The sequence below is a fragment of the Mugil cephalus genome, chromosome 12 (assembly GCF_022458985.1).
Source record: "Mugil cephalus isolate CIBA_MC_2020 chromosome 12, CIBA_Mcephalus_1.1, whole genome shotgun sequence".
NCBI classification, from domain to species: Eukaryota; Metazoa; Chordata; class Actinopteri; order Mugiliformes; family Mugilidae; genus Mugil; species Mugil cephalus.
This window is the reverse complement of record NC_061781.1, coordinates 17884138-17895310: the sequence shown is the minus strand read 5'-3', so window position 1 is coordinate 17895310 and position 11173 is coordinate 17884138. Positions and strand designations below refer to the sequence as shown.

At 40.5% G+C, this 11173-nt stretch overlaps 1 protein-coding gene across 1 annotated transcript; it reads right to left on the bottom strand.

The window, feature by feature from the left end:
- Nucleotides 1-1594: 1594 nt before the first annotated feature.
- Nucleotides 1595-10588, bottom strand: gpr161a (G protein-coupled receptor 161a). Its single transcript, XM_047601115.1, has 6 exons — nucleotides 10370-10588; nucleotides 8614-9001; nucleotides 6225-6946; nucleotides 5075-5182; nucleotides 3892-4017; nucleotides 1595-3763 (listed from the first exon to the last, which is right to left on the bottom strand). Exons 2-6 carry the CDS (start codon nucleotides 8955-8957, stop codon nucleotides 3480-3482), a joined length of 1584 nt encoding a protein of 527 aa, XP_047457071.1. The 5' UTR covers nucleotides 8958-9001; nucleotides 10370-10588; the 3' UTR covers nucleotides 1595-3479.
- Between the last annotated feature and the right edge of the window lie 585 nt (nucleotides 10589-11173).

The window sequence follows — 11173 nt, the reverse complement described above, 5'->3', positions numbered from 1 at the left end:
GATTGGACAACAAGAACTGGACATCATGCATTCTCCACTGTAGGATGGTGTATAAAACTGTATATCGAGCTACTTCAGCAAAAAAAGACACAACCAAAAAACATAATCTCATCTTCTGCTACCGCTTATCCTCACTAGGGTCGCAGGGGTTGCTGGATCCAATCTCAGCTGATATCAGGCAAGAGCCGGGGTACATCCTGGACAGGTCTCCAGTCTTATCTCAGGGCTAACACAGAGACAAACAACCATTCACACTCACACCTAAGGTCAACTTATAATCACCAATTAACTTAACAAGCTTGTCTTTTGATGGTGGGAGGAAGCTGGAGATTTTTAGATTAAATAAACCACATTAATGGGAAGTAGGGTATAAATAAACCCAACTGAACCTATATCTTATTGTGAAATGCTGAGGTTTTAGCATATTTCTGATACTTGGATCATTTTAATGATGAAATGAGAAATTGTTCCTCTGTCTGGGTGCTTCTAATGAAGCCCGAGAGAAAGAAACCCACAGTCTGTGCAAAACAAGCCTCGTCTGAAGTTAATATAAAGTTTGAATATACTTATAAAGTACTTTTATACTTCATAAAGGAAAAGCCTCTTCATCCTCCTGAGACCTGAGCTTTTGATTGCTATGCATTTTTAATTTCTCCATGGTATTTTTGTGCAGGACACAAGAAGTATAAAAACTAAGCATCATCTTTCAACAGGAAGTAGTAGTTTTTGATAAAAACAATGTCCTCAGATGTGGACACTGGGATTATTTCATTATTTATATTATAATAAAGTTACCAATGTGTGACAAAATATAAAACAGTTTATTTTAATACCTGAACATGGCTGAGCAAAGACAGGACTGCGAACAATGAAGTCCCAACGTCCTCAAACGAGTGCTTGCTGATTAGCGAGGTTGTAGCTCATTGCTATTGATAAAATTTGTTAGATGTGCATGTTATATCAAACTAGAAACGTTAATAAGTATAAATAAATAGGTTTTAACCATATAATTTGTTTTGTTCTTCGTCCACTGTAGAATGAATCTGATGAAATGTCGTGTCTTTACTGACTAGTGTATTTACCCTTTGCTACCACTAGATGGCAGACTAAAATGTCCACTAAAATGAAGTAGAATAAGTCACAAAAAAGTCTAAAACTTAATGTCCACGTATGAGGACACAGGGTCTCAGGAGGTTAAGAGCCAGAAACAAGAGGAATGACTGACCTACAAACATCTTATTATTAAAGAATGAATTCACCCTTCAGAGGACAAGCAGTGACAGAACATGAGTGAAGAATAAAAGCTCCTGACTTTAGTTTTAAGACAAATTTGAAAAACTATTTTCCTGTAAGGATCATTTTGTCACACAGTAGCATTCAATAATACACCAAATACTAATTACTGTAATCTTCATGAAGCTGATATTTAGTGCAGCACTTTTATTAGAATATGTTCATTTTTTTATCAGTGTACCTAATGTACTGGCAAGGAAGTGTATTTTATTTACGGTTGGATGAAACCTTGAACAGACAGACTAAAATAATAATACACTCACTCTCACATGAGACACAAAGGAGGAAAAACAGCTTTATGTAAAAAAGAAAAAGACTTTAATACAAGAATCTTAATACAAAACTTTGATGCACATATTTGTATGAATACTTACTTCAGAGTAAAAATCAAAAGGTTACATCATTTTACAGGTGTATTATTCTTACAAAAGTAGTACCTGTTCAAACTTAATATGAAAAAAAGGAAAGAAAAAAAAACGAGGTAAGACCAAAGCACCAGAACTGGGTTCTGCTTATAACAAATCTCCTCTTTCACGATGTACAAGGAGGTCTACAGTTTATAAACCGAGGTAAAACTATGATTTGACAAACAGAGCGAGACCATTTATTTATTTATTTACTGATGCGTTTGTGAGTTGTAAATGTCTAATCCTGGGCTTCATTTGGTCACGAGGCCGTTTGGTCTTCGCTGTGTTACAACCGATGACCCACAACAATCTCCTTTATCTGACGTACAGCGAACGTACACACAACATATGTTCAAGTGCAATTACTGTGTAAATCCACAGTTTACAGATAATCATGAAATTTAAGGACAGTTTAGTTTCCAATCCAGCTGTGATTAAAGGAAGTACCAACCAAACAGCTCCAAACTCTGCAGGTACCTTATTAATACTACAAGTATCGGCCAACACTTTCCATTCATCTGGTCCGTACGTTAATATATACTGTAAGCTTTATCTACACACTGATTTCTTCTGTACCCATTAATTCCTATTCAGGGCTATCCCAGCATGCACTGCAGGGTAAACACACACAGACTCAGTCATATCTACACCTTAAAAGTAAATTATTGTTTTCAGTCCACCCGTGATGCTTGTTTTTAACGTCACGTTTCTTCAGTAAAAGTCTTTTTTTTTTCAGTCTTTGAAAGAATTTCAAAAATCCAGAGTGTCGTCAGGATGACGCTCAGTGTGAGAGGCATCGGTTAAAAAGGTGTGTCAGGTTGTGATTAACGGTCGGTGTCAGAGAACTGAGTGGAAACCCGCACACTGGTCCGTGTAACCCACCTGCTGAGTTCACAATAAACTAATTTCCATGTTGTGAAGACCACGGTTCTCTGCAGCCTTTGAATGTTCTCCATTAAAGTGTCTACTCTGGCTGGTTACCTCTGCTAGCGCTACTCTAATGCTCTACACTAGTTACTGTAATTAGTGCTGCACCAGACCCTAGTCGTGTGATTTTCAGGTGTTCCTGATAAAAACATGAACTCCACAAGAAGAAGAAGCAACTTGGATGAAGTTTAGTTGCCTCTTTATGCTTTTAGAGTCACCACGACCTGAATCACAAAACCTTCAGACAACTTTGAAGTTAACATCTTGACACGTGATTTGTAAACATGTGGATGCGGTTGAAGATGCGGTGAATTAATTGAGGTCATCATGTACAAATAAGACTGGAAAGTATATAACTGGAGCCAACAACATAAACAGTCTATTAGTATGTGAAGACGTCTTTGTACATAGAGTACAAATTGCTTTTGTTGAGTTAATCTCGAAACATATTTTTCTTAATGTAATGAAGCGTTTTAAAAGGTCGGAAACTACTGTAACGTTCTTCCTTGCTGCCCTGCTCCAAAAAAGCCAATGCACTTCTTATTGTTAATTCTCAGACCATACAGTAATAATAACAAAAATAATATATATAATACTAAACAAATTAATACAACGATCCAACCACTCAGATTACAGTAGTTAAGGCTTCCAATGATTACATGAATCAAGACACCGATGGTGTGAACTTGGTCCAACATAGTGAATAATGTGCCTCTTCCTATTTGATAATAATTTCAAGTATGGTGCATCTGTGTGTGGAGAGTCCAGACTTCATAGAGCTGACAGGCCACTAATAACAGTGTAAAGGGAGTGAAACCTTTATGAGCGGAGAACAGTCTGGATCTGCTGCGCTCAGGCCGGTTTCTCCTCCACCTCCTGCTCTTCTTCTTCTCCTTCTTCTTCTCTGTCGTCTTTGACAATCCCTTCATCGATGCTCTCCAGCCTCAGCCTCTGACCGTCCAGGTACCTCGGTTTCGGTGCCGGCCTCGTGGTGAAGAGCCCCCCCGGCAGAGCCAAACCCTCCCCGAACAGGGTGAGCTTGGCGTCGTTCTCTATGGCCTTCGCCAAGCAGGAGGCGAACGTGTCGAGGGATTTGTGAACCTCTGCATGGACTTGGACTGAAGACGTGTTTTCAGCTAAGGGATAAAAAAAACACAGGTACAGAACTGTTTGGTCGTGATATTTCTTTAATCACAATCAAGCGTGAGGTGAGTGATCGCTGTTTCACTCGCTTTGTGGAGCCAGGAAAATAAATGACGAATACCTTTGGATTGCTCCACCTGGTCTTCAAAGGTCACCGAGCTCCTCCTCTTCCCGGACGGATTCCCGTGGTGCTGCAGGAGGGAGCAGCCGTCTGTAGAGAAGTTATCCAGCAGCATCACATCTGTACCTGTGTGGGGAAACGATTACAAAGTAAAATGCTTTAAAGGGAAATGTCATTTGTCAAAAACAAATAATCTGGATGAGGAGATTATTCTTTTGCGTTTCACATGACATTACTTGCCCTACCTACCTACACCATCCTCATCTGAAGACATGAGCTGTGAAACAGGAATGTGGGGCTGAGTCTAACAAGGCTGTGGGTGTATGACGCAACAGGCTCAGTAAGACCATCTGTCAGCGTTTCATGCTTGCAGATTTAACCCCATTATATTTGCCGTTAAAACCAACAGTTTTAAAAAGCAAGGTGGGTCCAAACCAGCATTATGGTTGGTAGATTTTTGAGGGGGTGGAAGACAGAGAGGGCTGTGGAGATGGCACGAGCTGAAGCACTTGAATAAATGTTATATAAACAACTGGGTAGTTTGGATCTCTATGAAGCAAAGTGGGGCAAATTTTTACATTTCTTAAAGGGCCCCTTTAGTCTTTAGTTAGTGTGGGAACTTGCATGCATGTGCTGCTTCTTTATGTTTTATTACTACTATTAGTTTTAGTCTTCTTATTTGTTATTGACTCATTGTATCGACCGTGCATGGAAGTATCTTCCGTGTCCATTTTCATTTATTTATTCTTTATTATATTGTATATTATTTTATTCGTTATCCTCATTAATGCAACTAGTGTAGCTGTGATTGAAGGAGCACAGAAATGGGCACAGCAACCAGATCAGGATCAGCATAGATGGTGATGGCGGCAGAGGGGTGGGGGCACAAATACTGAATGAATTAATCAGAAATAACTTTTTTTTGTGACCATGAGACAATGAAATGCAGTGAGATTAAAGAAAAAGTTTAGGGCCAACTTAACTATAGAAACCATTGATCAATTAACTGATAACAGAGGCAAAAAAAGAGGTAAAAACATTCCTCAGGTCAGTATTAAACACTACACTGCAACACTTTTATCCCACAATGCATTGCACAAAGTACAAAAAATGTACTAAATACTAACTGAGCAACACACTATGGTATATAGTACATACTGTAGTATAACATTGTGCCACTTACATGAGTCCTGAGTGAAACTGAAACCAGTATCTCCTGTGCTGCTCCCTGGGGCCAACAGATGTCCCCCGCCAGCCAGCATGGCAGTCAGGTGTGGGGACATACCCAAGTCTGGACAAACACAAACACAGTCATAGGTTATTATTACGCAGCAAAGGAAATCTCATTATTTATTATAGACAAACCACACACTGTATGTCCATTCAGTTACTTTTTACAATGCTAACTCAATATATAACCAACACTGTCGTATCTCTGTTCACAGGGACAGTTTTTTTAAGCAATGTCCTGGCTTAATTGGACAGTCGTCAGAGAAGAGAGACAGGACGTAACAACAAGAGAGAGGGGAGAGATTTCAACAAAGGGTGAACTGACATTGAACCTGAGCCACTGCAGTGATGATTATATTATAGTCTCAGTTTATACGAGCTTTTCCAGGTTTCTAAAATTTAGGTTTCATGTTTACTTGCACAACTGATACTTTAAAAACTTTATCAACAGTAGTGGGAAAAAATATCAATAAGGCAACACGATACTTTTTCTTCCGATACAAATAGATTTTGAATGTCTTAATATAGATTTTAAAAGAAAAAGTCATGCTTTGTGTCGATCGTGAACGACTTCCGCACATAAAGCACTAAAGTTGACATTTGGAGGCACTTGTCTTTTAAAGGTTTTGACATTTTAGTGGCAAGAAAAGTGCAATAAATTAGAGAGGGATAATTTCAATAAACATTGTTTTTTGACACGATTTGCCCGGTGAATTATCACTGTCACCCTATGTACAACTTGTATTTAAAGCTGCATTTAAAATTTCTCAGTGAACTATGTAGAGTTTTGCAACAATGTATCGTATCGTGAATCAAGTATCGTGATACGTATCGTATCATGAAGTGAAATACCCACTTGTAATCGGAATATTCGTGTCCACCTCAGAGTTTTATACTTTCTCTCCTCTTTATATCTGTCCTAAACTCTTCCTAAACATTGTTCTTACTAACAAATAAGTTCACAGAGGGCCACTAGGAACAAGAATCACGTGTGCATGTGTAAACATTTCAAGCCATTTAAAGCTGATTCATAAATAAGACAGCTATCCCACGATGTAGGCTGACGATGATGACAAAGAGACCCACTGCCACTGTTGTCCCACCTGTGATTCTGTTGGAGATGCTGAAGAGGCGCGACGTCCTCTGTCGTGTGGCAAATGACTCTCTATAGTAGCGGTCTCCAAAGCACATCCCCAGCAGCTCCTTCCTCACCGTTTTATTCCACAGGCCGTAGATGAGCGGGTGGCACACGGCGCTGCAGAAAGACAGCCAAGCTACTAGAGTCTCCAGTCCCTGAGACACGCTGCCCAGCCCCCACAAAGCCTCGGTGCACACCACCGCAACGTACGGCCCCCAGGTCACGAGGAAGGTGCCAATCACTACCAATATGGTGACGAAGGCCTTGCACTGACTCCCTGCGTACACTAGGCTCCGCCGACTTCCATTAGAGGAAGTCGAGGTGCTCGAGTTCTTTCGCCCGTTCCTCTGAGCTCCCGTGGCGTCGTCCTGGGCCACGATAACCGTCCCACAGTGAACTTTGCGCGCTTTCATGCGGGCAACGCGGAAAATGACGCCGTAACAGACCAGCATGACGAAGAAGGGAGGAAGCATGCACCAGGTGACCCAGAAGGCCGTGTAGCTCGGCTCTCTGTGCCAAGACGCGACACACGTCCACTTGAAGCAGTCGAATTCGAACGAGGACCAGCCGAACAGAGGAGGCAGGCATCCCACCAGCGAGTGTAACCACACGTAGACAATGACGACAACCGCCCGGTTCCCTGTGATCTTCATCGGGTAGATCATCGGGTAGAGCACGGCGTAGTACCTGTCGTCATGAGAGAGGGACAAGTAGAAGACATCAGCTGAATGAAAGAATAAACCTCAAGAAAAACTTTGGACTTTGGAGGCTGCTCAGGCTGGAGAAAATAATACTGAAGCTGAAGGCTGCCCTTTCCCCTTCAGCAAGACTTTCATGTGCTTTCCTAAAAACAGGAGCTTGGTAGGAGAACAAAAACATGCACTGTAATCAGAAATCCCCAAAGGTGCTGAGTGTAATTAGGGAGGCAGAGAGAACAGTGACGACTGTATGCTGCAGAGAACATTTCCAGAGGATTTGTGAACCCTGAAAACAGGAATAAAAGACACTTTAAATTAAATCCAATGTTAACTCGAGCTGTTTTTAACATTTAGGACGAATAACGCAAATGTTGTTTACAAGTCCCAGAGCTTGATGTGTTGCATTAAAAAAAAAAAAAAAAAAAAAAAATCGAATCAACTAAAACGGAGAACATTTGATTTAATAACATTTTTTGATACGATTGTCAAAATGACCAGAGTTACAGTATATTTTTGATTCCCTACATTAAAAACCTAAGAAATTTCACATTTGTCTAAAATAATGCTAAATTGCTAAATTGAATTACAGTTGGCAGAAACAACCAAAGTTAAAAAAAAGCCTATGCTGATTAGATTAGACTGTTGATTGTGTTTTGTGTTCATTCAGTTCTTAATTCTAAAACAGAAATGAAGGGAAATAATCTGAGCTCTGCTGATTAAATGGTGCATCCATGCATCATGTCAGGAGGCATTTTAAATTACTTTGGGCCTAGTCCTGTTTAATGCATGTCACTTGAGCTGGAGGAGTTTCCAGAAAAAAATAAAAAATCACGACCTAAGCATGTGGTCGACCACGTTTATTTGCAAGGCTACATTCTGACCGCACTAAAAACTTTATTTTTGAGTTAAGTTAATGTGTTTCACAAGACATGGGTGAGGACAGTTTCACTAAAAAAGTTATAATTTTATTATATAAAAACAAATCCCCCAGTTATTGTTAGTGAGTCACAAAAATGGCAAATAAACGCATTTAAAAGTAAATAGTAATTTCACAACAACTAACTAAAGAATTAGGCATCAAACTATCACTCTTTGTCTTATTTTAGACATAAATTCTTTTGCCCTCTGAGACCACAAACTGGGCGAAAACTTTTGTCTGGTTTGTGAGTCGTGATTGATTAAGTTTCATGGGAAAAACTGCACTGAAATTAGGAGGTGTAGGGGACCTAATTCAGACTCGTTCACGTGCAGAAGCTGGCTAATACAATCAGTGGTTGTTGAGCAACTTCTACAGTGGTTAACTTCTTTGCCCGAGGTCACAGGAACAAATTCGTCGACAAGCCTCTCTCAGTAACCACCACCGATTTATCTATGAACACAAAATTACTGCTTTCCAAATATCCTCAGCCGAACAGCCCGATTTGGCACATTTTATAGCGCGTATATTTACTGTTTTAATTGAGTCCAGCTGCAGACAGGAAATGAACAATACACCAAACTGCAAACAGAGTAGTGAGAGACAAGCAAAGAGCCACATGTTTTTCTCAGGAGCTGACAGAGTCTAAAATACAGCTAAACAAAACACAGTGAATACAGGTTTAAAACGTTCACTTGTACGACATTTTTAAAATATGTGATTTATGAGCTGGCACTAACCTGTCAATAGCAATAGCTCCGAGGGTGAGCATGCTGGCCGAGCTGATGAGCAGGTACAGCAAGGCGGTGAAGTTGCACCACACCACCCCAAACACCCACTCTCTCTTTGCCGAGCTCACCGCCACGAACGGCAGCACCAGCACGGACAGCAGCAGGTTGGACAGAGTCAGGCTGAACACAAACTTGTTGCTGGGTGTGAGCAGGTAAGGCCTGCGGTAAAGGGTGGCCACGATCATCAGGTTCCCCAAGCAGGCGAGGAGCGTGATGGTCACGATGGTGATCGTCTCCAGGGCAGATAGACCCTCGCCATTCCCCACCACGGTGCAGTTCCTGCTGCTGTTCATGGTGAGAGACCGGACCACCGGACAGGTGAAGAAATGGTTGGAGACTGTCGGGGACAAGGTCATGGTCAGAAAGACATTTGTAAAATTCTTCTTACTGGTAGTGAACCGCACATTTTATGTCTTTAAGAGCAAGTCATGAATGGTGGAAGCAAAAACAAGAAGAACCTCTTAATTATAAGGCAACAGAATAATTCATAGCATTAACAAAATCACCATGAAAAACATCTAGATGTGTACATATTTGGTTCACTGGTGCAAAAACCAAAGTTAACCCTATACAAATACAGTTGAAATCGAAAAAATATCAATATGGCAATATATTGCGATATTCTTTCTTATGATACAATATCAATTTTAAAAGAAAAAGTCAAGTTTTGGGCCAATCGTGAACGACTTTCCACACCTCCACCACAATTTGTCCATTGAATTGTCACTGATATCTGATGTATATACATACAATATGTATTTTAAGCTGCCATTTAAAATTTCTCAGTGAATTATGCAGAATATTGCAATATATCGCAATTTCATGATATCGCAATAACACATGGTATCGTGATAAGTATCGCGATCGTGAAGTCCGTATGGGTAACCTATGAGAATAAACAAGACAGCATTCAATCAGTCAGTCATGGGTAATTACAGATTAATTCGAATCATTATGTGCAGGATAAAACAGATCAGGTTGAGAAAAACCTCTTAAGATGGAAGAAATCTGTACCTTGCACATGCAAAATATTAGATGACTTGAATTTTAAAAAGAAAGCAATCAATTTAACATAGGATCTAACATGAATATCAGGTAATGAAAGCGAATTAATATTAATACTTCAACCAAATCCTCCTTCATAACTTGTAAAATGTTCAGTTTTCATTGCAAAGTACAAAATATAGCTACAATTTACCTAATAAACCGTCATTTAGGATACATTTTACATGATTCCAACAGTTTTTGTTAGTTTGTTTCTTTTCCCACAAGAGGAGTTATGTTACACTACTTCTGTTTACTTAAGTGAACTATAAACAATTTTTACATGTTTATGTAGCATATACCCACGCACTTGAAACAAAAACACTTTTTTTGCTACTTTTACCTCAGTGGGGGATAAGGATACTGGCTTTATTTACCATTAAAGTCTAAATGCTCAGCTTTAGTTCAAGAAAAGTTTCGTTTGCTCGCTTTACTCTGAACCAGACACTCATAATTGTTCTCGCTTTTCCGCGACTTGGTGTAAAGGCGGCAGCAAAAGTCGTCTTTAAAAACACAGATTCGGCCGCATTTTTACTTTAGGCACAGTTCTTGACAAATGCGTGAACAGGCTGGAGCTCTGTAACCTCCTCCATCTCGTTAGCAGTGGTGCTAAGGTTAGCTCCAACAAGTAAAACTTTCTCCCATTGTCTCAGCTCTTTACCTGCTTTGGCTCGGCGCTGCGGCTCCACATGTCCCCGTCTCCTGAGACAAAAGCGTCCATCTCACTTGTCTGCTTCCACGATACAGTCCCTGAGGAATGAGTCGAGCTGGAAAAATCTCCAAAAACTAGTCATTGTCTGTCCCTCCTCAAGCCGAATCACTAAAGACCAGCTGCGGCTGCAATGGCGTCCTCCTCCTCCTCCTCCTCCTCCTCAGCTTCACCTCCCTCTCTCAGCCGTAGCAGCCTCCTTCTGGGTGGTCGCCAAGGAAATAGCCTTGTTTTCATATTTCCATTGAATAAACAAACGTTATGTCTCAGTGTGTTTGGGTGTATTGCGTTACATGTAGAAAAAAAGACCCCAATGATAGTATGTGTACAGAAAAAGCTTACATTTTATTTCGTACCGGATGAAATGTAGTGTGAACGTTCATAGTATCGTTTGGAATGAACCATGTGACTGTATGCATGTGTGTTTGTTTATGAATGAGAGATGACGCAGCATCGTTTTCGTGCGACTGGACTGGATCATCGGACTGGATTACTGGACTGGATTGTTGGACTGGACCACTTGATTGTAACTGGGTAATTGGACTGGACTATATGACAATTGAAATGGACCATTTTACTGGACCACCGGGCCAGACCACTGGACTGGACCACTGGACTGGACCATTGAATTGGACCATTGGTCTGGACCACTTGACTTTTTGGCTGTACCACCGGACTGGACCATTGGATCAGACCACTTGATTGGAATTGGACCATTGGACTGGACTATATGACAATTGAAATGGACCATTTGAC

What these genes read in the sequence shown, in the direction of transcription:
- gpr161a (XM_047601115.1), bottom strand. Translation starts at nt 8,957, where the DNA reads ATGAACAGCAGCAGGAACTGCACCGTGGTGGGGAATGGCGAGGGTCTA. An exon ending in GGAGCTATTGCTATTGACAG is followed by an intron (nt 6,947 to 8,613) that starts GTTAGTGCCAGC and finishes TCATGACGACAG; the next exon opens with GTACTACGCCGTGCTCTACC. An exon ending in CATCTCCAACAGAATCACAG is followed by an intron (nt 5,183 to 6,224) that starts GTGGGACAACAG and finishes GTGTTTGTCCAG; the next exon opens with ACTTGGGTATGTCCCCACAC.